Raw genomic sequence first — 27,500 nt, 5'->3', positions numbered from 1 at the left:
ATATTTTTTTTCTTCTTTCTTTTTACAGTTACACTTTCGCATGTATACATACATATACATACATATACACACATATACATACATATATATATATATATATATATATATGCTCATAGTACAGAGTACTAAAAAAAAAATTGTGTGCGTATACCTTCTCCTAAACGAAAGGTCGAACACGTGTGGCTGCTTTCACGTGGCTTGTAGATATTCATACGAAGGATATTATCCCTTTCTTTCTCCCAGTACTCCTCCTCATGTCTAGAATCGCTGCGGAAACGCTTGGACACCTTAAACCGCGCGCGTTATGTACCATCACCAACACCACCACCATCACCACCACCACCACCACCGGTCCTTTCTCATTCTCGCTTCTGCTTCTCTTTCTCTTCCTCTTCGTCCTCCTTTTCCTCCTCCTCCTCCTCCTCCTCCTCCTCCTCCTCCTTCTCTTTCTTTTACTCTTCCTCTCATTTCCACTTACCTCGTTTTTCCTCTACGGACAAAGTGGAAAGTGGAAATTTTCTCCGTCTCTTTATCCAACTATTTTCTTCTCTTTTTCTTTTTTTTTTTTTATCTCCCTCTTTTTAATACGGCGAAAGGACGACGTGGCAAAGGAGGAAAAAAAAGAAAAGAGAGAGAGAGAGAGAGAGAGAAAGGGCTTAATTCGTTTCACATTAAAATTTTTCGAGGTACTTCCTGGAAAAATAGAGACACCAGGAGAGAAAGAGAGAAAAGGAGAGAGAAAGAAAAAGAGAAAGATATATATATATATATATATATATATATATATATATATATATATATATATACATATATATAGATAAATTGAAAATTTCTCATCGACTTGGTTTCAATTTTTCTCTATTTCCAATTTAATAGAAACTTTAATATAGTGTCAGTAAAAATTCTTCAAATTACCTCTTATCTACTGTTAAACAAATCTATGAAAATTATCAAAAAAAAAAAAAAAAAAAAAAAAAGCAAAAGAAAAAACAAAAAAAAAGATTTCTCAAAAATCGAGACGCATACGTTTGACAGAAAAAAAAAAAATAAAGACTTCTAAAAAATCGAGACGCATACGTTTGACAAAAAAAAAAAAATAAAGACTTCTAAAAAATCGAGCCGCATACGTTTGAAAAAAAAAGAAAAAATAAAGACTTCTAAAAAATCGAGCCGCATACGTTTGAAAAAAAAAGAAAAAATAAAGACTTTTCAAAAATCGAGACGCATACGTTTGAAAAAAAAAAAGAAAGAAAGAAAGAAAGAAAGAAAGAAATGATTTACGCGAACGGTGCAAAAGGGAGATTTTAATACCAGTTTTGTCTTCTTCTTCTTTTCTCTCTCTCTCTCTCTCTCTCTCTCTCTCTCTGTCTCTCTCTTTTCGTTTCTTTATCTTCAAATAATATGTCTACGTTATGTGCTTGGGGAAAGTCTCCCATGTGTATGACGTGAATCGAGGAACCACGTAAGGCGGCTATTACGAAAGTAGTATTAACAAAACGGAAAAGAAACATTCAGGGCGATCAACAAAAGGGACAACACGCATGGCGAGGTTGAGGGGAAAAAAAAAAAAAAATGAAAAAAAGAAACAAAAAACAAAAAAGAAAAAGAGAGAGAAAAGAAAAGGAACAACAACAAAAAGAAAAAGAAAAAATAAAGGAAATAAAAAGAAAAAGAAGAAAAGGAAAACAAACGAGGAAGAAAAAGGCATAAATGATGATAACAAAAGAGATACTTATAGTACGAAAGGAAGAAATAAATATCGAGGAATAAGTAAAGAGTGTAATATTACGATTCGTTCGTATGTAAACGTAACTTAAACTTATACGAACGAGTTATTTTGATGAGCAAGTAATTTTTTTCTTTTTTTTTTTTTCTTTTCTTTTTTTTTTTCTTTTTCCCCCATTTGAAGGAGAAAGCAAGCCTCGTAAAATGTTACCTTAGCGTACCGCCAATATGGTCCTCGTTTTGTAATCTCCTCCTTCCTTCGAAGAAGGTGGGAGAACAGATGGTCGGCAGAAGGAACGTAAGTACTTATATACACGAGAAAGGAGAAATGAAAGAAGAAAAAAAAAAGAACAAAAAAGAAAAAAAGAAAAGAAGGAAAAACAAAAAGGGAAAAAAAAGAAAAAAAGAAAAATGAAGAGGTAGTGGTGCCAATGAACGGGGGAGTAGAAGGAAGGAGTAGTAGGAGGACGATATGCGAGCGTGAAAGGTACCGCCGGATATATCGAGGCTGTGGTATAATAATCGATGCCCCGAGGTGTCCTGTTTTTGGCAAGGTGCAGGAACACGCCATGGGTTCGACGTGTGAAACGGGCAATCGAATGAGAGGGTGGTACGTGCGTGTTGCCCAATTCGAAAGAATTTTAATTCGTTGATATAAAGCTCTGTCACTCACTCTCTCACTCCTTTACTTTTTCTCTCTCTCTCTCTCTCTCTCTCTCTCTCTCTCTCTCTCTCTGTGAAATCATAAGTAGTACATATAATTGAGATATACGATCGAGAAAAGATCAATTGATCTTTATTATATTCTTAAATAACTTTAAGATCGTATTAAGTAATAAAGATGATTATAATTAACGTTAATAATCTTGTTAAAATTTGAAATTATAATAATCATCCTGACGCAATATTATTATAATTTTATATTTTAAAAAGTAATATCTTGTATTTACATTTAATTATTCTAATAGTTAAGTATATAATATTTATCAATAATATGATTGATGTAATCCTATACTTTTATCGATATCATTTCTATGGTCATTATTAACATGTCGTTAATCGATTCTATCGCATAATTTCATTCATAGATCTAATATCGTTTTATATTTGACTTAATCATACTGTTTTCCTTCTTAGATATCACTACAATATTTTTTGCTTTGTCATTAAAAAATTATTCGTAATATTAATTAACTCGTCTTTCTTCTACCCACGTTAATTTCGATTGTAGCATCCGGTTTCTCGGAGAACAGCCGGAAATATCGATGATAAATATTTTCTAATTCATTAGACAAACCACTATAGAAATCTTTTCTCTCATCGTTTAATGTCAACGTCGACGTTGATCTAGAAATCTAATTACGCTATATATATATGTATATATATTATTTTAAATCGAGCAAAATCTATATATATATATATATATATATATATATATATATATATATATATATATATACATAGATTACGTAGGTACCTGCTAGTGAATAAGAATCGTATAGAATTAATTAGTATCGACGGATTTAAATACGTAGGCGTTAACTAGACATCGCATGCGATCACGCTCGGTTTCCTTGACAGTTAACGTAATTAACGATCTTAGAAATCGCCTACGAGACACGTTAGTAGAAAAAGAAAGTAACAAAAGTGAGAACTCGATATGAAATAACACAACACCTTCGTGCAAGATATTATGCAAGAATGAGACGAGAATTTTCTATTGTTCCTTATCCTCGATTAATAAAGGAATTGAATGTGAATAGTTTCGTAATTGTTTTATTAAATAACTTCGAAAGATAATCATCGTCGTCGTCGTCGTCGTTCTCTTTCTATATCATGAATTTTCGTACCGATAACGAATAGCAGTCACGTCGTGTAATTAATTCTCTTTACTGGTTGTCCTGTTTTCCTTTTCTTTCTTTTTTCTTTTTCTTTTTTTTTTTTTTTTTACACCAACGACACAGCACTCGTCCTCCTTCCCACCGTCCCTCTCACCCCGACCTTTATCCTTTTCCTATTTCACTCCCACTTCTCTACCCACTCCCATTCCCTCCCCCCTCACACTCCACCCCATTTACACGTCCCAGCAACTAGCAAACGCGTTGGGACACCCGGGTACGATAATCACACGGCTCGACATTGGTAATTGGAAATCTACGATCGGAACATCGGTTAGCCGAGCTTATCGACGACAGAACAGAAACCTTCGCGTGGAATTAATTAGTTCAGAGTGCGTGAGATGGAGGAGAACGAAGGAGAATGAAAAAGGAAAGAAGAAGTGGAAGAGAGAGAAAACGAAAAAAGGATGGAAGGATAAAAATAGGAAGAAAGAAGAAAAAGAAAATGGAGGAAGAAAGAAGAAAAAGAAAATGGAGGAAGAGGAAAGGAAGGGGAAGAAGAAGAAGAAGAAGAAAAAGAGGCGTTAACGAGTCGTCGAACGATCCAAGCTAACAATTTTTTACATCGACTAGGACGTTCGTTAATCGGTGCAATTAATGAACGATAGTGATCGTTCCTTCTCTTTTCTTTTCTTTTCTTTACTATAGGACCACTTCCTCTTCTTCCAAGATCAACGTGGCAACCTATCTCCTTCCTTTACTCTTTCCTTTTTTCTTTCTTACTCTTACACACACACACACACACACACACATGTATACACACACGCACATACACTTATTGCTACGAATCCGGCGAAATAAGATCCAAGAGAAGCGAGTTCGAACTATTAATTAAAGACCCTCCGCGCGAGAAGGCGAAGTCGTTAGAGTTCACCTACGTAAAGAAAAGAGCCGAGTGATTTACAGAACGCAGAGGATCGAGAGAGAGAGAGAGAGAGAGAGAGAGAGAGAGAGAGAGAGAGAGAGAAAGGAAGAGATAGATAAAGAGAGAAAGGAAGAGATAGATAAAGAGAGAGAGAGATCCGAACTTTCGAACCCGGATTTCTCGCGCTGCACGTTTCCATGGTGTTCCTCTTTCAATTCTCTTTCCTTCATCTCCTCCCCCCTACCTTCTTCTCCTTCTCCTTCTTCTTCTTCTTCTTCTTGTTCTTCTTCTTTCGTTAATGAAAAGGACGATTCGATAGTAACTATAGACACGAATGCAACGATCGGTCGATAACTTTTCAAGAATTAATGAGAACATCCCGTCGAAATTGATTAGGGACCATACATTTATCTAATATATTTATGGATATATTGATAATATTGTGTTTTTGAATAATTCGTTGTTAATCCTCAATGGGCCCGTGTAACTTTCAGGTTACATTTTAATTTATCGAGATTTTACCAAATAATTATAGCTTTTTTTCCATGAGATGGAGCATAAACAAAAATTACAATTAATTTAAAACAAAAATTCGGTCCATAGAGGATTAAGACGTTCCGTGCCAAGCCATTTTTGCCTGACTTGTCGTTCAGGCCATTTGATATTTTGATTAAAGAAAAAAATTACTGCGTGTACCACCGGTGGTACACGCGGCTTCGAAGATCAAATTTAACGTGTACCGTCGGTGGTACACATGGCACGGAACGTGTTAACATCGAAATGAAAATTTGAGAGGGGGAACTTTTTTTTTAAAAGGAAAGGAAGAAAGAAAAAAAAAATACGGAAAACAATAACAACAACAACAACAACAACAACAATAAAATCAAAGGAAAAGAAAGATAAAAGTGTTCGACGATTTTTATATCCATTCACATTAATCAAAAAGAAAATTTTTATATTTTCAACAATTCTATATATCGATAGCTTATTAACACAATTATAATCGATCAATTTATTTGCTATTGTGCATTTTTGAAAAAAAAAAAAAGAAGAAAAAAAATATATTTACACTCGATTCATTGTCAATCGATCTGACAGTAATTACTTCGTTACAGTTTTCTTGTAAATGTTACGGTCCACTAAAAAGAAAGAAAGAAAGAAAAAGAAAAAGAAAGAGAAAGAGAAAGAAAGAAAGAGAAAAAGAGAAAGAAAGAGAGAAAGAGAGATATGTAAGAAGAAAGATAAGATAGGTTGGAGGAAGAAAGAGAGATGGGTTAAAGGGATGTTTGTGGGGAGGAGAAAGAGAGAGAGAGAGAGAGAGAGAGAGAGAGAGAGAGAGAGAAGGAGATAGAGAGAGAAGCCTTCGATCCTAAGCCAAGTTCGCCAGCAATTAGATTCCAGAGAGAGCTGGTCTATGGGTCGACGTAGACGAGCAACCGATAACCACGCACGTGCCTCTAATGAGAATCGAAGCTACGTTGTTCTCTCTCTCTCTCTCTCTTTCTCTGCCTGTCTGTCTCTGTCTTCCTTCCTTCCTTCCGTCCCTCTCTCTCTCTCTCTCTCTCTCTTGCTTTCTCTTTCTATCTATTTCTGTCTTTCTCTTTCTCAAGCAACGGCCATAGCAGAAAGCGACTAGACGGTGGTCGCTCCGATCGTTTCTTCCCTCGAAGCGTTCCCTCGTACCTTATCCTTCGTCCGCTTGTTATTACGAGACGTTAATCTCGATAGAGCAGCCTGCCGCGTAATTCAAGAAGGCTGCCCTCGTTATATTGGTATTTTAGCTTCGGAGGCGGTAATAGGTACCGCTGTGGGGGGTTATTACGAGTAGCTCGAACGTTGCCCGGTGTTACACCGTGTTCGACTCGAACCCAACACAGCATCTCACTTTTCCTTCCTTTCGATCCTTTAGATCTTCTTTAGATACTCTTCTCTCGTCGGTAGAATAACAGTATCAAAGGATGTCTAGTAATTTCTTAATTAATCTTATCTTTCTATCTTCTTTTCCTCTTTTGCCTTTTTACATTTTTTCTGTTCTTTTTTTTCTTTTTTTTTCTATTTTCTCTTTATTCCATCCTACGTCAGTCCCAAATTATTCAGCATCGATGTAGAATAATTTTATTGTCGTCGATGTCGTTTCAAAGTTGTGTCAATTTATTGGAAGCTTTTAATACAAAAAAAAAAAAAAAAGGAACACTTCGTTGTTATAAATAACAAAAAAAAAAAAAAAAAAGAAAGTCGATATAGATACACGTAATATATTCAAAATTATGAAGTATTGGTGTGACTGTACAAAAAAAAAAAAAAAGAAAGAAAAACACGACAAGTACTTGAAATTTAAAAATGACTAATAAGGTGCAAATAATTTAAATTACGATAGACCAAGTAAAAGAGGTAAAGTTGATCTTCAGGATTAGGAACGATCGATTGGACGTCTATCCTATTTGCAATTCTCGCGGAAAAGATGGCGATGGAAGGAGTGCGAAAATTTGCGGCGCGCCGGAAACCGGAAGGGGTGTGCAAGAAGAGAGAGAGAGAGAGAGAGAGAGAGAGAGAGAGAGGGGGTGGTGGGGAGTTTGGTATCTCCCGGTCGTTTCGAAGGATCGTTACGATGCAATTCAGGCACGTAGAACTGACTGGTGCATCGAGGGGCACCTATCTCGAAACTTGAATGTAGTTAAAGTGAATAAGTTTAATGAGCTACGTTGCGAGAGAAGGGACGATAGTAGGCGAAGTTGAGACGAAAGGGGATGTACAGAAAGGAAACACTTCCTCGACTTCTGCTTTGATTCTGGATAGAAACTAAACCTGAACCACAGCAATTCCTTTTCAACGATCTTTACCTAAAGAAGGGAAGGAAATTCTAGAACGTTTAAGTTCCTATATAGACGAGTAACTTCACAATTAAATTTAGATTTAAGATGTTAAAGATAATAAAAAATAATTCGATATTATAATATAAATTTTTAAAAAGAGATCATATATGATAATGAATTTTATCAATGGATATTATCAATTTTATATTTACTTATATATATATATATAGAAGATCAAGAAAATGTGATATAACCATTCAACGCTTTTCTATTATGCAAATTTAGAAACAACAAAAGAGGGGTAGAGAGACAGAGAGGGAGGGAGAGTAGAGATATCAAACAAGAAAACATTGCCAGAGAGAAGTTTACGAAACGTAAAATCCGGCTCGATCGTTGCGGTTTCGCGTGTAAGTGCGTGCGAACGAGCCTTAAGGTTACCGCAGGGAGTTTACCTGATAAACCGCGCGACATTTGGAAATGTCAGAGTGATAAATACACGTACGACGTGGTAATGTAAGCGAGTGCCTCTTCACTTCTTCCTCTTTTCCCTTCTTTTCTCTTCGAACACGAGCACTCATCGTGGCACATGCTTCGTTCCTCCTCTTTTCTACTAGTATCAGTATTACTACTACTACCACTACTATTACTACTACTATTACTTCTATAGTATTACTATTGCTTCCTCTCGTCTTTCTCATCCTCCTTCTTAGAAGGAGGCGAAAGTGTTCCTTTCCGAACGATCGATTCCCTTCCCTAAAATAAATCCTTTATCGTGACGTAGAGATCGGGGAGACTGCTATCGCACTATCTCCTTTCTCTTTTTCTATCCTTTTTCTTTCTTGGTTCTTTCTATAGGAAGAACGTTAAATCTCGCCTCCCTCTCAACGTCGCTAGTATCCAATCTTCAACGCAGAAGAATTCTCTTCGATCGCGAACGGATACTCTCGACGAAGAAGAAGAAGAAGAAGAAGAAGAAGAAGAAGAAGAAGATGAAAAAGAAGAATAAAGTAAACGCAAGATAACCGCATGGCCTTGTGTCTCTTTTCTCTTTCTTCTATTTCTCCTCCTTTTTCTTCTTGTTTTTCCTTTAGGTTCGTTCAACGGTGAAAGTGTTTGCCATTCGCGATTGATTCGCGTTGAAAACGTGGCTTTTCTCTTGAGAAATTCTACTGACTAGTAATAGTCGTTAGATTCCACGCAAGTTTGCCGATTTATAGCACTGGTCGATCTCGTTTGTTTATTTGTACGCGTATCTATGTAATAAGTATATATACGTATATATACACTTGTCGAACTCGAACAAGCGCAAAATAAAAAAGAAAAAAAAAATATATATATATATATATATATATATATCGAGAGTGGAAGAGCAAGATAGTTATCTTAATTCATATGCATTGTACGACAAATTTATGTTTATCGTTATATCCTTATTAATACTACTTTATGTTAGTATTTTTAATCTCTAACCCTCTCTTATTCGTCATCGTTCTTCGCTACATTTACATTGTTTCCTTGCAGAGAATGAAAAATAAAACAATAACAGAAGAAGAAGAAAAATATAAGAAATAGTAATAAAAATATTTAATAATAATACATAACCGTAGAACGTGAATACATGGTTAACGATACGAATGTCATTTTTTTTTTTTTTTTTTTTTTTTTTTTTTTTTAGATATACGTCTCTCTATTTCGTTCGTAAAGTGAGAAAGATTTTTTTCCCTCCCTTTCCTATCTCCCTATCCACCCCTATGAACCCTCCACCCACTCCCCACTCATCCCAACGTTACTCAACCCCCGAAAATCGTTCACCATTTCCATTTCACCGTGGCATCCCGACGAGACGCGCCCTTCCTGTGCGTAAAAAGTTTCACCCGGTGTGATTTCGAAATGTCATCCCTGACAAATACGCCTGGCGCGATAATGTACGCTTCTCGCGTGACATCGACCGAGAGGGATGTAATCCCCTTTTTCTTCTTCTTCTTCTTCTTCTACTTCTACTTCTACTTCTTCTTTCTTCTTTCTTGTTACTTCTTATTTCTTTTCTTTCTTTTTGTTTTTCCTCCTTTTTTTTTCTTTTCTTCTTTCCTATTTCGTTCACGTTGTTTCTCATTTTTAAAGGAAAAGGAAAACAGTGAAGGTTCGAATTTTTAACAATTCTCTCGTGAAATTTTCTCTTCCATTTTCCACCCACCCACCCACTCTTTCATTGTTTTATATAATAAAAACGAATTATAGATTGAAAAATATCGAGGATTGGATAAGCAGAAATGGGAGAGTTTTGTTGATGTTAGTTGATGCAAGAAAAAAAAAAGAAAGAAAGAAAGAAAGAAAGAAAAGAAAAAGAAAAGAGAGAGAAGGAAGATGAAAGAAGAAAAAAAAAAAAGAAAAGAAAAAAAAGAAGGAAAAGAACGCGAGTTGCCAAGGGAGAAAAGGTAAAGTAGTATAGCGCGCTCGTATAAGTTGGTCAGAATGAGAGAGGAAGAGAAATACCACCCACCTCGACCACCACCATAGCAGTACGTATACTCGTTGTAATCCATGGAGGGCCTCTTGAGTAATCCTTCGCTCGGCACTAGATCCAATAAAGCCGTGGGATCGCACATCGAGCTGATCTTTCACCGTTCACTTTCATACGGATGAAAAATGGGAAAGAAAATTACTATCGCGAAAGAGTTATCACCACTAACCGTAGACGAATTTATATTTTCTTTCTCTTTCCTTTTAAATTTATCCTCCTTCTTTTTTTTCCCCTTCCTTCCACTTTAATTTTTATATTTCCTTTTATTTATTTATTCGTTTATATTTCTTCTTCTTCTTCTTCTTCTTTATTTCTTTTCTTTTTTCTTCCCAATAAAGACAATTCGACCGAAGGGAAGAGAGACAAAGTCGATCCTTCCGGTTTGGAAACTACTTCAAAGGGAAGACCACGCGACGTCGATGGATGGTACAACGCGAGTTACAAAGGTGCTACTTTCAGCGATACCACCACCATCACCATCACCATCACCATCACCATCACCATCACCATCACCACAACACACCGTCGTATCATGTAAAGAAGAAGGACGACACGTACGTACTAAAATTAAATCATAATTTCGTCAATGATACGATGAAATATTTTCTTCTTTTTTGGAATGACATACATGCATACGTATGTGCATATATGCGCCTGAGAAAAATAAGAAATAAATCGAGGAGATAGGAAAATACGAAAACATCGAGCGTCTTCGCGTTCTTTCACAGATTGTTTTTCTCGATCTTTAAAGACGATCGACGTTCTTGAACGAAGGAGAGGAGAGAGAAAAAAAAAAGAAATATAACACTTTTCCCGTCGAACTTGTCCTTCTCCTCGTCCTCGTCCTCGTCGTCGTCGTTGTCGTCGTTGTTGTCGTCGTCTCTTGCTTTCTCTCTCTCTCTCTCTCTCTCTCTCTCTCTCTCTCTCTTCTGGAGCGTAGAATCGATAAACGATTACACCACCCTCGACGGCTGTGATTTCCGCACGATGGCCCGTGACTAAACGAAAGCGGAGCGGACGGCGTGGGACATTTCTCGTGTGCTCGTTGCCGGAGAAAGGGGAAAGAGTGAAAGAGAGAAAAAAAAAAGAAAATAACAACGAAATTGCGATCAACGAAGGGACGTCGGATTCGTTCCAACGATATGGCCCGTTTCTTTTCGATCAATGATTCTTTCACGATTTATAAATCACAGATAATCCACGAGATAAACACGTTTCCCTTTATTTTCTTCCTTTTTGTCTTTTATCCTTTCTCGTTTTAACTTTCGTCACGTATAATTGTTAAAACAATCCATTGATTTTTTTTCTCTATTAATTTTAACAAAAAAGATATATTAATATATATTTACACACATACACACGCACACACATACACACATACATAGGAACTTTTGAATCGACGATAATTAGGCACGTGTTTCTTAAACGTCACACCATTGAATCACTATGAAAATTTTCTTTCATTAATTACTATATCCCGTTTTTTTTCTTTTCCCTCATTCGATATATCATAGAATTGAAGGAGTCGTTGCGCGAATGTCGATGATTAATTTTAAAAATAAACTTTTTTTTTTAACTTGACACACGACACCAACGAACGAGACAAAATTTACGAACCGAACGCTTACGCGGTCGGTGACAGACTGAGAATACAACGACGAACGACGACTCCCGCCACTGAACGGGAAGTAGAAGTGACGGTGTGGCGGTGGGGGGTGGGCGAGGGGATTGGGAGGATAGCTCAGTGGAGGGGGTAAAGGGAGAACGATATCACAAAGTGGGGGATACCTACGACGAGTAACTTTGTGTAAGATGATGGCGATGGTGGGGGCCGGGGGGACATAATTCTGAGATTCGAGAGTGGGGGAGGGGGGAAACAACAGCCGGTCCATGGTTCGATCACACAACATCCATTTACTTTGTGGATGCTGCAGCAGATTCCATCCCGAGAAACGTTATCTTCGTCTCTCTCGTATACTATTTTATAAATACTTTTCTATATCTCTCGTATTATCTTTTACCCGAATAATCTTAAACTCGTGTCAAATCTTATCAACAGATTTATTCAGGATTTATGATATTTTGTTTTTTAATCGTTTAAAATTGCGATAGTATCTTTGGAAAATATTATTTTCTCTTTTCCTTTCCTTTTCTTTTTTTATAGAAAATATATTTAAATACCTTGTCTTAATTTCAAAAATAAAAAAAAAAAAAAAAAAAAAAAAGAAAAACCTGCGCGTAGAAACAATTTAATTTATTTTAATTTATTATTATTAAAATTAAAATATAATAATTTTCATTTAAAATATATTAATTTAAAATAAAATAGTTTTATCGAATATATTTACATAAATATGGACACTATGTTTTATTTGTGATAGAACAGATTAATGATAGTAATGATTATGATAATAAATAAAAATTGAAAAATATTCTCTTTAAGTAACAATGAAATTAAGAAAAAAAAAGAAACAAATATAATAAATAAATAAATAAAACGAAAATAAATTTCTCGATTTAATGGAAATTCTTACTAACAATATTAACATTTTTTTTTTTAATATCGTTCATTTGTTTTCTTATAATAATTATCATTAACTAATATTTTTGAAATGTATGATGGTTCTCACTTCGTATATTGTGCTTGGCGCAAAACATTTTTGAAGGGTTTTGTTTCTTATTAACTTTGGTTCTTTTCTTTTTTTTTTTTTACAAAACGCCTAACAACGTTATTTACAATGTAACAATTATAAATACAAAAGAAGACAGGAGAATGTGTAAATTTCATAATAATCATTTTTTGTTTTTCTTTTTTACGAGTTAAAAGAAATTTATATAGTTTTTAAGGATTTCAAAATATGCGACGGGTATAGTTTGTCGAAGATCGAGTTTGGTAGAGAAAATTTGTACGATTAAATATTTCTTTAGTTGTTAAAGAAAGAAAATAAAAAAACAAAAAAAAAAAAAAAAGAAAGGAAAAAGAAAAGAAATTGTGAATAAAGTGAAAGAATGTGATGATCATTAATATTTAATCGTTCTTCAATAAAATGGAGAAATCTTTTTCTCCTTTATAATATAATACATCTATGTTATGCGTTTATAAATAAGTTTGAAATTGTCTGGAACGTCGAGCTTTTAACATAAAACTTTTCTTATAGCTCATAGCAAGTACTCAACTTGACGGGACATGATACATCACGAATTAATGATAAAGTAAGTCACTGACTAACGACGAAGTCCAAGATAATGTGTGCGATGGACGCATAATTATCCCGTCATAGGTATTATGTATGTATATATACATATATATATATATGTATGTATATTATGGTGTGCGAGTAATAAACGATGGTATTCTAATAAATATTCGAATCTCTTATATTTTGACGTGACACGGTGATTAGAAGATATACGTAGTACATGTTCAATCTGTTTCTCTCGGGTACATTTAAAACTGGGTCAAGATGATAAAAAGACTCGGGTCACTTGACCCTATGAATGTATCAAAGTAATATCCACGTTAAAACGATTCATAAGGGAAATCTAATAGGATTATCACAGAGACCGTGTTGTTTGATTCTAAATCAACTACGTTGATTATAAATAAACGAATAAAAATTTATTGCAATTAATTAAATGAAACCTGTCAAAAATGTTCACCGTTTTAAAATATAATCCATCGTTACAAATCGTAATGAACTTTGATAATTCTACGTTAAATTTGTAAATTTGATAAAAAAAAAAAAAAAAAAAAAAAAAAGAAAGATTCTACAACGTTCGATCGATCCGATCGGATGTGATTCGATCTATCAATGAAGAATTCCTTCGAGATAGTTTCCACGGGGGTCTCCTTTCGACGAGCTAGTAAACGCCATATGCCTTAATCCATGCACAAGAAGAAGAAGAAGAAGAAGAAGAAGAAGAAGAAGTGGAAAAAGAAAAAAAAAGGGAACAAAAAAGAAGAAAAAGAAAAAGGAAGAAGAAGAGAAAGAGAAGCTTCGTATCCAGGGGTACTTTCGAAAAGACGCGTAAACCTGATACTTTCAATACGAGACAAGAGATTTTGTAGGTATCGTAGAGAGAACGACAAAGACAAAGACAAAGAGAAAGAGAAAGAGAAAGAAAGATAGATAGATAGATAGATAGATAGATAGATAGATAGATAGATAGATAGAGAGAGAGAGAGGAATATATAGAAGTTTCTAAGTTCCCAGGCAGTGAAAACTAGCGTATAGGTGATCGTCTTTAAAGAAGAAGAAGAGCGGAGGCGGAGAAGGTAAAGGAATAGTGAACGAGAAGGAAAGAGTGAGAGAGAAAAAAAGAGAGAGAGAGAGAGAGAGAGAGACAAGATCTGGAGCCAGGAGTATGCGGGCTCGCATCGGTGTAAATCGACTTTTTATCGAAGCTCACTATGGAGTACTTCAAGTCGCCAAGCGGTCCCTCGTTAGAAGAAGGGTAATCCTCGTATCTCACTAACTTTATGTCTCTATAGAGCGAGAGAGAGAGAGAGAGAGAGAGCTACCCTACGGACGATTCCCTTTAATCCTCTTAATCCACTATCGCTTGTAAAATAGTGAAGTTAAACCAATAAAACTGCGAGAAGACGAGCGTGCGGGAGGTCCGAACGAATGTCGATGATTCTCTCTCCCTCTCTCTGTCTGTCTCTCTTTCTCTGACTCTGTTTCTGTCTCTCTTTCTCTCTATTTCTCTTTTGGACCGACAGGACGCTTATAAGAAAGTGAAGGTGGACCGTAGAGAAGGAGGATCCCTCGAGGGCCTCGTAACATCTGCATACGAGAAAGATGCGAGTTCTCTTCGTTTATTGCACCGATCCTCCAAGCAACTTCTCGTTGTCTTCGTCTTCGTCAGTTTCCACCTTTGGGCTATACGTTCGTTGCATACGTAAAAGTCACGAAAGAATACGATCGTACAAGATCTCAAAACTATTTATTTCATCATATCCCTTATTGTATTAGATATATACATATATATATATATATTATTATTATTATTATTATTATTATTATTATTATTAAGATTTCAACGATTGGATACTGTTACGTACGTCGGATGGAATAAATTACGAGAGAAATAAGAAAAAAAAAAAAAAAAAGAAAAACAATGGAAGAAAAAAATGTCCGAAACGAATTCATATCATTCTTTACAAATTTTACGATATTTCTTCGATATTTATCTAAGGAGGTATCATATCTGACGATTTTATAATAATGTCGTAATTATATAACGATTAAAAAAAAAAAAAAAAAAAAAAAAAAAAAAAAAGGGAAGAAAAAGAAAAAAAGGACAAAAGAAAAAAATTGCATTATGAGATTATTATCAGATTTAGAGATATTCGAGATAAAGTTGTATTTAACAGGCTGACGTTGTTATCTATTTTTTTGTTATATATATATATATATATACACACACACATATATGTATATAAGTAAGATGAATCCAAAAGATATCTTCGTTACGATATTATCCATTATAATATGACTCGGGGTGAGATTATCCTCAAACTTACGTTTGGAATTTGTGCCGAGTTAACGAAATAAATGCACGGCGTTACTTATTATAAACAACGTTCCATTACGAATGGAAACACGTTAATTTCTTATCTACCTTCCTCATCTCTCCTGGTTTCGGTGTAATTAGAGACGACGAAGCGCCTTTAAAACGCGATGTTCCAAAAGATGTAGATGAGAAATATGGGAGGAAAGAGAAAGAGAGAGAGAGAGAGAGAGAGAGAGAGAGAGAGAGAAAGAGATTGTCTTGGGAAAATATCTAGGTTGAATCATGTTTTCAAGAGAACATTGAGAAAATAATTGGCCGTGTTCCGTTTGTTTACCAAACGTTATCTATGCTTATCATATCATAAATCTTTGATTAACGTACTTTTAATATTTTTTAAAAAATTAAAGGATACAAAAAGAACAAATAATGTATTCCGATAGACGAAGATCGGACATATGGTTTGCGTCTGAAAGCGAACTTGAAAATGGATTACCCACCGTATGCCGCGGTTTTCAAAATCCTATCTCGCTTCGTCACGATGAACCTGTTCCGAATGTATGAAAATCTTTCTTCCTTCTCCCTTTTTAAGTGCCTTACGAGTTCGAAGATAGAAAGATGATGCGTAAGAAATCGGATATCGATGACTTGTACGATCGATACTTACGAAAGAAACCATAAAGGATGTATAACCATCCTTCGGAAGTCCGAATGAAAGAACTAAATTATATAGGTAACAACTATTTCCTTTGATGAATAAAAGGAAAAAAAGAAAAAGAAAGAAGAGAAGAAGAAGAAGAAGAAGAAGAAGAAGGAAAAAAAAGGATAGAATGAAGGAACTAACTAACGGGTGAGTGTAAAGTTTTTGTTACTCTTTTTTCTTTCTTTTTTTTTTTTTTTTCTTTTTTTATTAAAGTCCTAACGTATCTAACGTAAGAAAGTAGAATAATGTGAAAGGAAGGAAGGAAGGAAGGAAGGAAGGAAGGTAAGGTAGGTAGGTAGGTAGGTAGGTAGATAGGTAGGTTGGGTATATAGTTAAAAGAGGAATAGAAGAAAATAGAAGGAACCATTGACCGTGGAAGATGAAAGGGCGACTCCACCCTTTTCGAAATTCAAGCCGTGTTACATTAGCTTTATATGTGTTAGTGTGGCTTTATCTTCTTCCATATCTCTCATACGTGAACAACAGTTACTAATACCAATAGGAACGCGTGTCGTTTATCCCTTTTCCACGCATACTGGACTAAAATGTTCTCTTGTAGTATACGTGTATGTAGAAAGAGAGCAAAAGGAAAAGAAAAAAAAAATATATATATATATATATATGTGTGTGTGTGTGTACAGAAAAAAGAGATAGAAGCGAGGATAGGTGGGGAGGGGAGGGGGAGGGGATACAGAGGAGTTTGGCTTTACGGGGGCGCGGAGGACCGTTTGCCATCTGGCCGATACGCAATCCGACTTAGCCTTTTTTTTACGTAATCCCAGACGTTTTCCAATCTCGGATGAAAAACTCGTTCCTAACGCAGAACCTTCGTCTCTCTTTCTCTCTCTCTCTCTCTCTCTCTCTCTCTTTCTTTTTCTTCGTAAGGGCCGAAGTATATCCATTCAGCGAGTATATCGGAGCGAAAATCGAATTTGGGATTCCCGAATGGCGTTCCTTCCAACCCTTCGTACGAGAACCTTACGTGAGAAATACTTTGCGTACTCTTTCCATCTTTTTCTATCAGTGCCTATTTATCTATCTATCTATCGTCCTATTTCAACCTATTTCTCTTTCATTTTGGTATTGTGAAAGAGTTGGGTGATCGCACGCGCTCGACATCGTCTTTATGCACGAATTTTCTTTTCGGGCATCGTACATACATACGTATATACATACATACATACATATATATATAATATATATGTATATATATATATATATATATATATATATATATATATATATATATATAAGTACGTAGACACTCATGTATACTCCTTTCCTATCCTTCCTCGAAGTGGCAGTACCCTTTTTTGTCCCTCTCGTTTTTTTTCCCTCATCGTCCCCGTTCGTCCCTTTCACTGGTTGTATCGTCCTACGATTCTTTTTTTTTTTTTTTCTTTTTTACCCTCCCACCCCCGCCCGATATATTTATAGAAAAGAGGGAAAAATTGCGAGGAGAGGGACTTTTGAAAAAAGGTTCGACCGATCGGATAGACGATGATTGAAAATTGTGGGTTCGAAGGGGGTGGTTGCTGAGGTACTTGTAAGAGGAAGGGGTAATCGTTTAAGAATCACCCGGATGATAGAATTTCGTTCGAATTTTCTACGAAAATGGCCACTATGAACTAGTATATAACGTATATTTATACTGTTGCATATATCGTGATGAAATGGATATATATAAATATATATATATATATATATTTGAAAATATTTTATAACAATGCCGAACTAAGAAAGTATGTAATTTATTTTTAAAGAAACGTACTCGAAGAAACGTTTTAATCCTTGAACTTGAAAGAAAATAATCCTTTTTTTGATGCAGTTCTACCTTCTCTTTTTCTACTTCTTTTTCTTTCTCTATTTCTATTTCTTCTTCATAGAAACAAAATAAAGATTTTATCGTATTTACTATGTTCCTTTATATCTATTCTTCTTTAATTCTATAGTACTATGAAATCTCCTTGTCGGCCCTTCGTTGAACTCAGAAGGGTCCAGTCCTTCCGGTCAAATCTTGCGAGCAAGTTTCTTTCTTCCTTATATCTACGAGGGTGTTCCATGGAAAAGAAGAAAAAAAAAAAGAGCGAGAAAAAAGAAGGTATTCGGATAACATCCGTTTTCTAAGAGTTACTCCGAAAAAAAGCTCTCGAACGTTCAAGAAAAGCACCGATAGCTTTGGATGTTACTCAAAATTACAAAAAACTGATATTAATCTTTCTCTCTCTCTCTCTCTCTCTCTCTCTCTCTGTCTGTCTGTCTGTCTGTCTGTCTCTTTCATTCTCTCTTTCTTTCTCTTTCTTTTTTTATTTAAAAGAGAAAGAAGATCATAGTAGAGATGAAATTTTTTTCCTCCTCCCCCCACCCCACCCCACCATCATAATACATGAAAATATTTTTTTCCTCGTGGAAAGAATCGTGTAAAATATTAAATCAACATAGGGTACTTCATTAAAAATATAAAGTAATAATAATAATGTCGATTGAACGTAATAAATATTAATATCTGTTCATTTTTATCCAATAGAATTTTCGTCAGGTTCAATTGTATTTTGGAATAGTAACAAATAAAAAAAAAAAATAAAAAAAGGAAAAAGAAAAAAAAAAGAAAGAAAGAAAAAACGATCGAACGATTGAACAAAATCAGAATTTCTAGCAATTCTAATTATAAAATATTTTGTCAAGTATCATATAAAGATTCTTACGTCAATGAATTAATCGATCGTCAAACGAATTATTTTCAACGATATCTATTACGAGAAATATCTCAATGACATCTCGTACCGGTGATCTTTTTACTGTGTTCATATATTTAGTTATACATTTATATCCTTCAAATATCTTTCGTTAGATATCATATATATCATTGAATTTAAGTCAAATAAAATGAATCTATCGACGTCTATCAAACGTTCTAACACCGAAATTCTATCTGAACAAAAGATATAAAGTATTAGATTGGAAATTATGAAACGGGCGTTTTTGTTTAGTTATTTATTTTCATTCAACGCCCATTTCATAGTTTCCAACCTAATATTTGATAATGAAACATCAAAATTTGTTATTTTTTGATATGTTGACGTTTTCGTTAACTGCGATCATTTATTTAGAAGATTCTTTTTCTTTTTTTTTTTTTTTTTATTTTATATTCAACAATAAAGAGGAAGAGAGAGAGAGAGAGAGAGAGAGATTATCTTTCTCACGCTTCTAATTTCACTCTTTAACGTCGCAATATGATAAATTCGAATAATAATAATATCTCCAATGAGCCGAGCAATTCACTATCTAATTAAAGTCTCTAAATCGTTCCAACGAGTCTACTATAAGACATTTAACTTCTAATCTGACGATCAGGTTTATTCGATTAATCGATTGATCCCATTCTTTATCCATCTATTTCTTTCTCTTTCATTGTAAAGATAGAATGTCTAGTGGAATAATTTACGATAGTAACCTGACTATCGGCGAATTTCGTCGATCGTTTCGTCCTTAAGATAGGGGGTTGTTTTTCTTTTTTTTTTTTTTTTACGATAGTGGGAGTGGTAATAAACGATGAGGTAAAAAGAAAAAGAAAGAGAGAGAGAGAGAGAACAACAGGTATCTGGATCTACCTGACAAGTGCTTCGGGCGTATGCCGTACTAATGATAACTAACGGGTGCTACAGAACAAAGGATTGGAATAAATTTTCGTTGCTCGACAATACACTGGATCAAAGGAAGAGTGAGAGGGGGAGAGACCAACGCTTATTTTCTGGCGTTTATGGTCGCCGATGCTAATCTCAAGAAACTCGTCCACGTTTTCGGCCCTACGGGAGTCCTTGAGAAGAAGCTGCCGCCGTTGTCCTCTTCTACTCAGGATCCTCTTATTTTACTGCTTGCCATCTGACATTCGAGAGTCTCTCTCTCTCTCTCTCTCTCTCTCTCTCTCTCTCTCTTTCTCGTTCATTCACTCATTCCCTCTTCTCTTGCGGAAGGAAGAAATCTGGACTGCGGTCGAGACTGAATTATGCTAATGCTTGCTCGCCCACGTTTCCAACGTATTTATATGCGTACGCGTGTATCCCCTACCTATTCCAATGCCCTACGCCCTTCCTTGTCCTTCCTTTTACTTCCTTTTCCTACTCCTCTTGCCCTTTCTTCTCAATTGGATGAGGAAGGATAAATTAACATTTTACGACTCTTGAAATCCTCATGAAACTATCAACGGAATCTCAATGAATATTGAAAAACGATAATTATTTATCCCTCGCGAAATGATAATTTGATTAAATAAAAAACAGCTTGTCCATTGTGACAAGTTCTCTCTTTTATTATATTTTTTTTTTCTTTTTTTTTTTTTTTTTTGAATAATCAACCAGCGAGAAGGATGAAAGGAAACTTGAAGAGAGAGAGAGAGAGAGAGAGAGAGAGAGAGAGAGAGAGAGAGAGAGAGAAAGACTTCTTTTTTTTTCCACGAAATACGGTGACCAGATGTGTTTCGAAGACTCAATGGAAAACATAATTTTTAATGATCCAAAGTCAATTTGATGTATGAACACGTACGAAGTGTAAACGCGATGGGATAGGTTTTACGTTGTTTCTTTTTTTTCTTTTCTTTTTTGAAAAATTTGGCACGTGAGACACGTGAGACGCCGTAAAGTATTAAGATGAAGTAGAGAACGAAAGAAGAATAATTCTTTCAATGTCCATTATCTCACGTGGCCCATCTTGCGAACACGCGCATAAAATCATTACCATACGTTTCTAGAAAAGAAATTTGTTCCTTTTTTTTTCCGTTAGTTCTTCCGAAATATAAAGAAAAAATTGTATGCCTCAAGGTCCCGTTATATCATCGTGAACTTTATATTAATTTATTTTTTTTTACGTTAAAAAGAGAATTGACGGATTGTGCGTTGACCTTTTGATAGGAAAAATATTTATTATAAGAGATTCGATAATCGAAATTGAAAATAAGAAAATCATGAGAAGAAAGAGAGAAGAATATTTCTCTATTTGAATCCGTGTAATGATCTTTTGAAAATTATCCATAAAGCGAATTATATAAACTGGAGCAACTAATATATTAACCTCTCTCGTGAATCTTGCTATTCCGTTGATCGAGCTAGGCATCTCTCTCTCTCTCTCTCTCTCTCTCTCTCTCTCTCTCTCTCTTACACAAGCACGTTCCTTTGCTCAAGGAAAAGTGGAACTCAAGGTAGACGTCGAGTTTCCCTGTTACATAATATTTATGCTGCTATGAGATCGTTGATTAGAGAGCACTGAGTTGGATGTACTGAGTCGAAGTTTCGTTTCTATTAACGTTCGCGCATCTACTGTTTCCATTTGCCAACGATGGAAGATTCTCACCATAACCCACAGGTCCCCTTTCTCCCTTTTAAGGAATAAATCCTAGAACGTGGATAACATATTATTTTGCATATTCAATTAAATTACAATATATTTATATATAACATTTATCTATAAAGAATAAAGAGAACATTAATAACATTTATTTATTATTCAAGATCACGTTTATCATTATTATAACATTCTCAAATATATAAAATATTTGAGCCGTTTATTTTGAAAGTGGTCTAACTCCATTTGTCAATTTTTTCTGGTTGCTATAATTACATGTACAACTTTATCTTATTTATTAGTAAAGCATTTCAGGTTGCTTATATTCCGATGGCAGAAAAAACGATAATTCTTGACACATAAGTTTTCAGAGTTAGTTCAATAATTTAATCGTTTATTTTGAAAGTGGCCTAACTCCATTTATACTCAAATCAATGAATGAAAATGAAAATTTTAAAGTTCTGAATTTATTACCACGTCGGAGTAAACCAAGAAAGTTCGAAAATATTGCATTGACACCACTGTATAAAAATATCAGACAAATTACAACAGCAAAATTCAAGGACATAATTGACCTATTACTATATATACCACTGGAACATCATGATTTTTTCAAATCCCTTTCACATACACAAAATCTAGATAAGTAGTAAATTGTTTTGTAATAAATTTATGTTTGTAATTTTGTACGTTATGTAGTTAAAAAATATTTTGTATCGCATAAATTATGTTTTCGAAGTGTTTTAAAGATATGTAAAATAAATTGAGTATTGTTTTTTTTTTCAATTTGAAGTATCTTAAATTATATTGAATGGACTTGAGCATCTTCAAATTTTATAATGAATCTGATTGTTAATTTTGAAAGTGGCCTAACTCCATTCTTGATAAGAAAACGCATATTATTCACTTAATAATTGCCATTATTTAAATAGGAACTATAAATTTAACACCCTTAGATACACTTAAGTAGTATGACTCATTAGTATCCTATACGTATATTTTTAAATTCATTGAAACGCAAACCCTTAAATATCTCGATTTGAAGATAAATGGAGTTAGGCCACTTTCAAAATAAACGGCTCATTTATAATATAAATTAGAAAAATCATGGATAGATAAGAAATTGAAAAACATTGATCTTTACTTTTCTTTCTTCATTTCTTCAATTATTTTTCTTTGCTTTTAAATACGTCATAGGAAATGTAGAAGAAACGTAACGACGAACGTGAACGTTTTATTGATCGATAAACGATTGGGTAGATGCACGATGACCAACCGGAGCTCCCAACCGATTTGACAAAATCAAATAGTGCTACAAGAGTTTTCTATAGTTGAACGCTGACGTTTCGATCGGCTAGCATGAAAGAACATGGAGCAACGAGATTGGAAGGTGGGAGTGGAGTACAACATTAATGTGCTCGTTGACATTGTGTTTACCCTACCGTGTACACAGGGGCATCCAAAGCGTGTATGCATTGGAGGGAGAGAGAGGGAGAGAGAGAGAGAAAGAGAATAGATTGGAAAGGGAAGTCACAGGTCGAGTCAGGGTACCGTAGAGGGAGTACTACTGCAACAAGCATCTCTCTCTCTCTCTCTTTCCCTCTCTCTCTCTCTCTCTCTCTCTCTCTTTCATGTACATACACACAGAAACACTCTCTGGAATGATGGATGTCGGGGCCTTTCAAGTCGTCCCTGCTGTTCACCCAGTGATTATCTAATACTACATGACCTGGTAAAGTGGAGAAGTGTATGAAGAGAGAGAGAGAGAGAGAGAGAGAGAGAGGGAGAGAGAGAGAGGGAGAGAGATAGAAGGAGAGAGAGAGAGAGAGAGAGAGAGAGAAAGTCGGCTCGCGAAAAAGAGAACTCAAATTATCGTCGGGAGTGGCAAAACGCGTGGGACTGATTTTTAGCTTTGTTACATCGTACCTATATTAGGTAAACATTGTTTGGGGTTTCTCCTCGATGAAAAAAAAAAAAAAAAAGAAAAAAAAAGAAAAAGAAAAAATCGAAACTACATGGCGAATACAACCCTACCGAATCTCGTAGGACAACATACGGTGCACGGGGTGCTATGGTATCGGGGGGTTCTTGTGAATGGAGGACAGGAAAAAAGCAAGCACGAGCTTTCTCCTCTGTCGTTCGATCTCTCTCTCTCTCTCTCTCTCTCTGTGTGTCTGTCTTTCTCTTCTTTATGTACATATGCAACTCTTTGAAAGAAAGAGAGACAAAGATGTGCAGGGTTCGTCATTATGGCGAAGGGAAAGAAAGGGTTGAGAAAGAAAAAAAGAGAGAGAGAGAGAGAGAGAGAGAGAGACAAAGAGAGAACTGTGCATCGCCTTTTCCGGTCTGGGCCTTTACCGTTCTTCAAAATTACTGGGCTGCCACTCAAATTGGCCCTACGACGAACAATCAGCCCTATTACGTGGCATTTGTCAGCGCGCGAGCCGGTTTCAGATGTTAGGAAAAAAAGAGGGGAGGAGGTTGTTCGACGCGCGTGCTTCTCGTCTTACCTTTCTCTTATTGGCTAATGTCGTTCGTTCTCCCATGTGGAAAGGGGTAGTTTAGGTCGACGCTTGTTGCTTTCCCTTTCTATTCCGGAGGGTCGTATATAGATCTTTTGTGACCTTCCTTGGGAACGTATAAACCCATGATGATCGGTAAGTGAAATCGTTTTTGAGTGTTCAACATTTCTTCCCGGATGTTATTTGAAGTAAGTGAAAATACTTTTTTCACGAGAAATCAATACGAAAATTTCGAACTTAAACAGATCCGTATAACGAGAATCAGATTTGTCGTAAAAAAAGTTTATCCGTCGAAATTAAATTTTATAAAATTTTCCAAAATTACAAGATTAATAAAACTTTGTTATCTACGATGCAATTGTTCAATGGGATTAGGATGTATCCAGAAATAGTATTATTTAGTCGAGATGAATGATGTTGATTTTTGTAAAAAGAAGAAAAAAAAAAAACCCACAGAGTCTACAATGGAATTATTATTTTTTGTCAATTTTGGAATCGCTGTTTAATTAGATTTTATATATATATATATATAAAAAAAAAAAAAAAAAAAAAAGGGAACGATACAGTCATCCAAAAAAATTCTGAAACTTGTCTGATGCACAGAAATATTATTTCAATCGATCGTTCATTGATCTTCTTTTTTTTCCCCCCCCCCCCCTCCAATTCGACGTACTCAGGATGGACCAGAAAAAAAAAACCATGGAAAAGAAGAAAAAAAAACAAACAAACAAACAAAAAAAAAAGAAAAAGAAGGAAGAAGTAAACAGAAAAGAAGAAGAAGAAGAACATTGAACTATTCTGAAAGAATCTTTTATTTCATTTTCATTATCTTTCGAAATATCGGGAAAAGAAGCGCAATCTCTCTCCTTCATTGGATTCTTTTTAAAAATACAACGGACAGGAATGAAGGTAGACATTTGATGATACAGAAGGAAAGAAAAATAGACTTTTGAATGGACGATAGCGATCGAACTATTTAAATAGACATCGAAAGGTAGACACTTAAATATCTAAGCGACGAGTTTGGAAACGGAGTCGAAACGTTTCAATGGACGATTATCCTTCGGTATATCGAAAAGAAAGTAAGAAAGAAAGAGAGAGAGAGAGAGAGAGAGAGAGAGAGAAGATGTGAAACGTACGAAGGTCAGAATTCGCATTAAAGTATCATCGATCTTCGTCTGAGAATTCGCCCCGTGTAAAGAAGAAACTGCCAAAAGACGTTGCCAGTCGTTTTACCAGGGAACCGGATCGTTTTAAGCAAAGACGAAGGAAGTTCAAGGAAGATGAGGAAGAGACGAGAAGGAGAAGGACGATATCGGCGATCGTATCCTTCCTTTCTTTCCCTGCAGGCGACCATCCGTTCCTTTTCGGAGGCCTCCTCTCTCTCCCTTTCTCTCTCTCTCTCTCTCTCTCTCTTTCTCTCTCTTTCTCTCTCTTTCTTCTCGATATCGACGATAAATACGCTCGGTTTTGCTTGCCAACGACGGCTTTAAGAGGCTTTTACGAACGTTCCGTCTTTTTCCAATGCTTCCTTTCCTCCGGGTTATATAGTATACCTTCATCCTCCTTCTCCTCCTCACCTTTCACTCTCTCTTTCTCTCTCTCTCTCACCCTCTTCCCCTTTTACTTTTTCTTTTTTCGATCGACGAGAATACTCGAAGGGTGCGTCGTATTGCGAGGGTGGTAAGAATCGAATTTTGCCTTTGGCTTGGTTACGAAGGAAAACGAAAATGAACGCAAATGAATAAATTTATACCGGGGGAGGTGGGATGGGGTGGGGGAGGCCGAGGCGGGGGAATAATAAACACATTAATCATGTATAATATGAAAAATAAAAAGATGAAATTAATGTATAGAATCATGAGGATATAGAATTTTATTTGGAGATTATTGCCATTCTCTTTCTCTCTCTCTCTCTCTCTCTCTCTCTCTCTCTCTCTCTCTCTCTCTCTCCCTCTTTTTCTTTCTTATCTCTTCTTATGGTAACGTTAGTAAGTATTTATCTCGAGTTATGTATACCCGGTTAAAATCACGTTTAGAGATACTTAACGACGAAGGTCGTTCGGTCAAAGAAAAAAAGAAAGAAAAAAAAAGAAAAAAAAGAAAAAAAATGGGAAGGACGCGATAATATCGAGGGGTTGCTGAGACACACCCCTGTGATGAGAAAAGAAAATGATGGTAAAATTTCGGTAGAAAATCAATAATGTCATCGTTTGCTCGTCTTATCTCCATTGGGTGTTAGATATATATATATATATATATACATAGATTAGAAAAAGAAAAAAATAAATAAAATAAATATACACATAGGCATATTTTATTGATATAGAGATTAAATGTAATTGCAAATTTTAAGGAATATTAATTAATTTCGATCTTTCTAATAATCAATGTAATTTTTTTATTGTTACATGCGTTCTTTGAAACATATCTTTTTCTTTAAATCGAACAATTTAAATGAACGTCGTAAAGCTATAAGAATAAAAATAGTAATGAGAAAAAAGTAGTGTAAATTAGATAAGAGAGAGAGAGAGAGAGAGAGAGAGAGAGAGAGATGACGTTATCTTGAATAAGTGTGCTCTTCTCTTGAACTCGACACGATTTTTACGTATTATCAGAGAGTATATCTTTTTCCTCGTGTTAGATCGAAGAATATTTTGAAGAAAAAAAAAAAAAAAGAAGAAGAAGAAGAAGAAAAAAGAAAAGAAAGAAAAAAATTGCTAATCTCATTATGGAAAGAAAAACTTTTCGAGTTTTTCGAAATCAAAGGAAAATTTATCCATAGTACGTACGTACTTACTCATAGATAAATTACGTATGTAAGTTGAAGGGAAATAAAGGAGAGTGTAAGAGTCGATTTTTTTTTTTTTTTTTTTCTTTTTTTTCGAATCGAATCTTCTCCATGAACTACACCAAATTTCTTACTCCATTAACGCTTCAAGGATGCTCGTAGATCGTAAAAGAACTCGTAATTTCGTTCCGTTTTCTAAGGACAATCGTGTAAAATGCGTCAACTCAAGTGTTCATTGTTTGATTCATCGGACTCTTTCTCTCTCTCTCTCTCTCTCTCTTTCTTTTTCTTTCTCTCCATCCTCTTTATCATCCTGTTACGAGATCGAGGCTTATCTTTCTTTCTTCGAGTTAACGAAATCGACTTGAGTGTTCGACCTTGAGTGGCGAGGGTGAGACTCCTGCTAACTGTAGTATCCTGAAGAATATATATATATATTCGAGGAGAGAAAAGAAGATGATGAAAGAGAGAGAGAGAGAGAGAGAGAGAGAGAGAGAAAGAATTTGTTGACTGTATTATTTCTTTTTTATAGATTTTTTTTTCCTTTTTTTTCTTTTTTTTTTATATACTAAAGAGATTACGTTTGAACGAAACTAAAATTTCAACGTTACAAAGGATTAGTACGATTAACGTAAGAATATATATTTTTATATTATTATATATTATAATATATTTTTTATTTTAATTCATTAATTTGAAGAATACTTGAAAAGACATTTCTATTCGTTGTTATAATTTTTAGTTTGTTTAATATTAAAAAATAATAATAATATTAATAATAAAAAAAAAAAAGGGAAGCTTTTAATTTATA

At 35.0% G+C, this 27,500-nt stretch overlaps 1 protein-coding gene across 7 annotated transcripts in view; it reads right to left on the bottom strand.

Annotated features, from left to right (window-relative positions):
• Window positions 1–27,500, bottom strand: part of LOC124423103 (teneurin-m) — a 628,739-nt gene that overhangs the window by 36,719 nt on the left and 564,520 nt on the right. Inside the window, exon 1 of one of the 7 annotated variants that reach the window (XM_046960490.1) lies at window positions 9,802–11,451. The exons of the other annotated variants lie outside the window; for them this stretch is intronic. Coding sequence (XP_046816446.1) covers window positions 9,802–9,907 — 106 coding nt within the window. The 5' untranslated portion in view covers window positions 9,908–11,451. Of the gene's footprint in view, window positions 1–9,801; window positions 11,452–27,500 lie in introns of those variants that run through there. 7 annotated transcript variants of the gene reach the window in all.

This window comes from Vespa crabro, chromosome 3 (genome assembly GCF_910589235.1).
Source record: "Vespa crabro chromosome 3, iyVesCrab1.2, whole genome shotgun sequence".
Lineage (NCBI taxonomy): Eukaryota > Metazoa > Arthropoda > Insecta > Hymenoptera > Vespidae > Vespa > Vespa crabro.
This window is presented reverse-complemented; position numbering and strand designations above follow the sequence as displayed.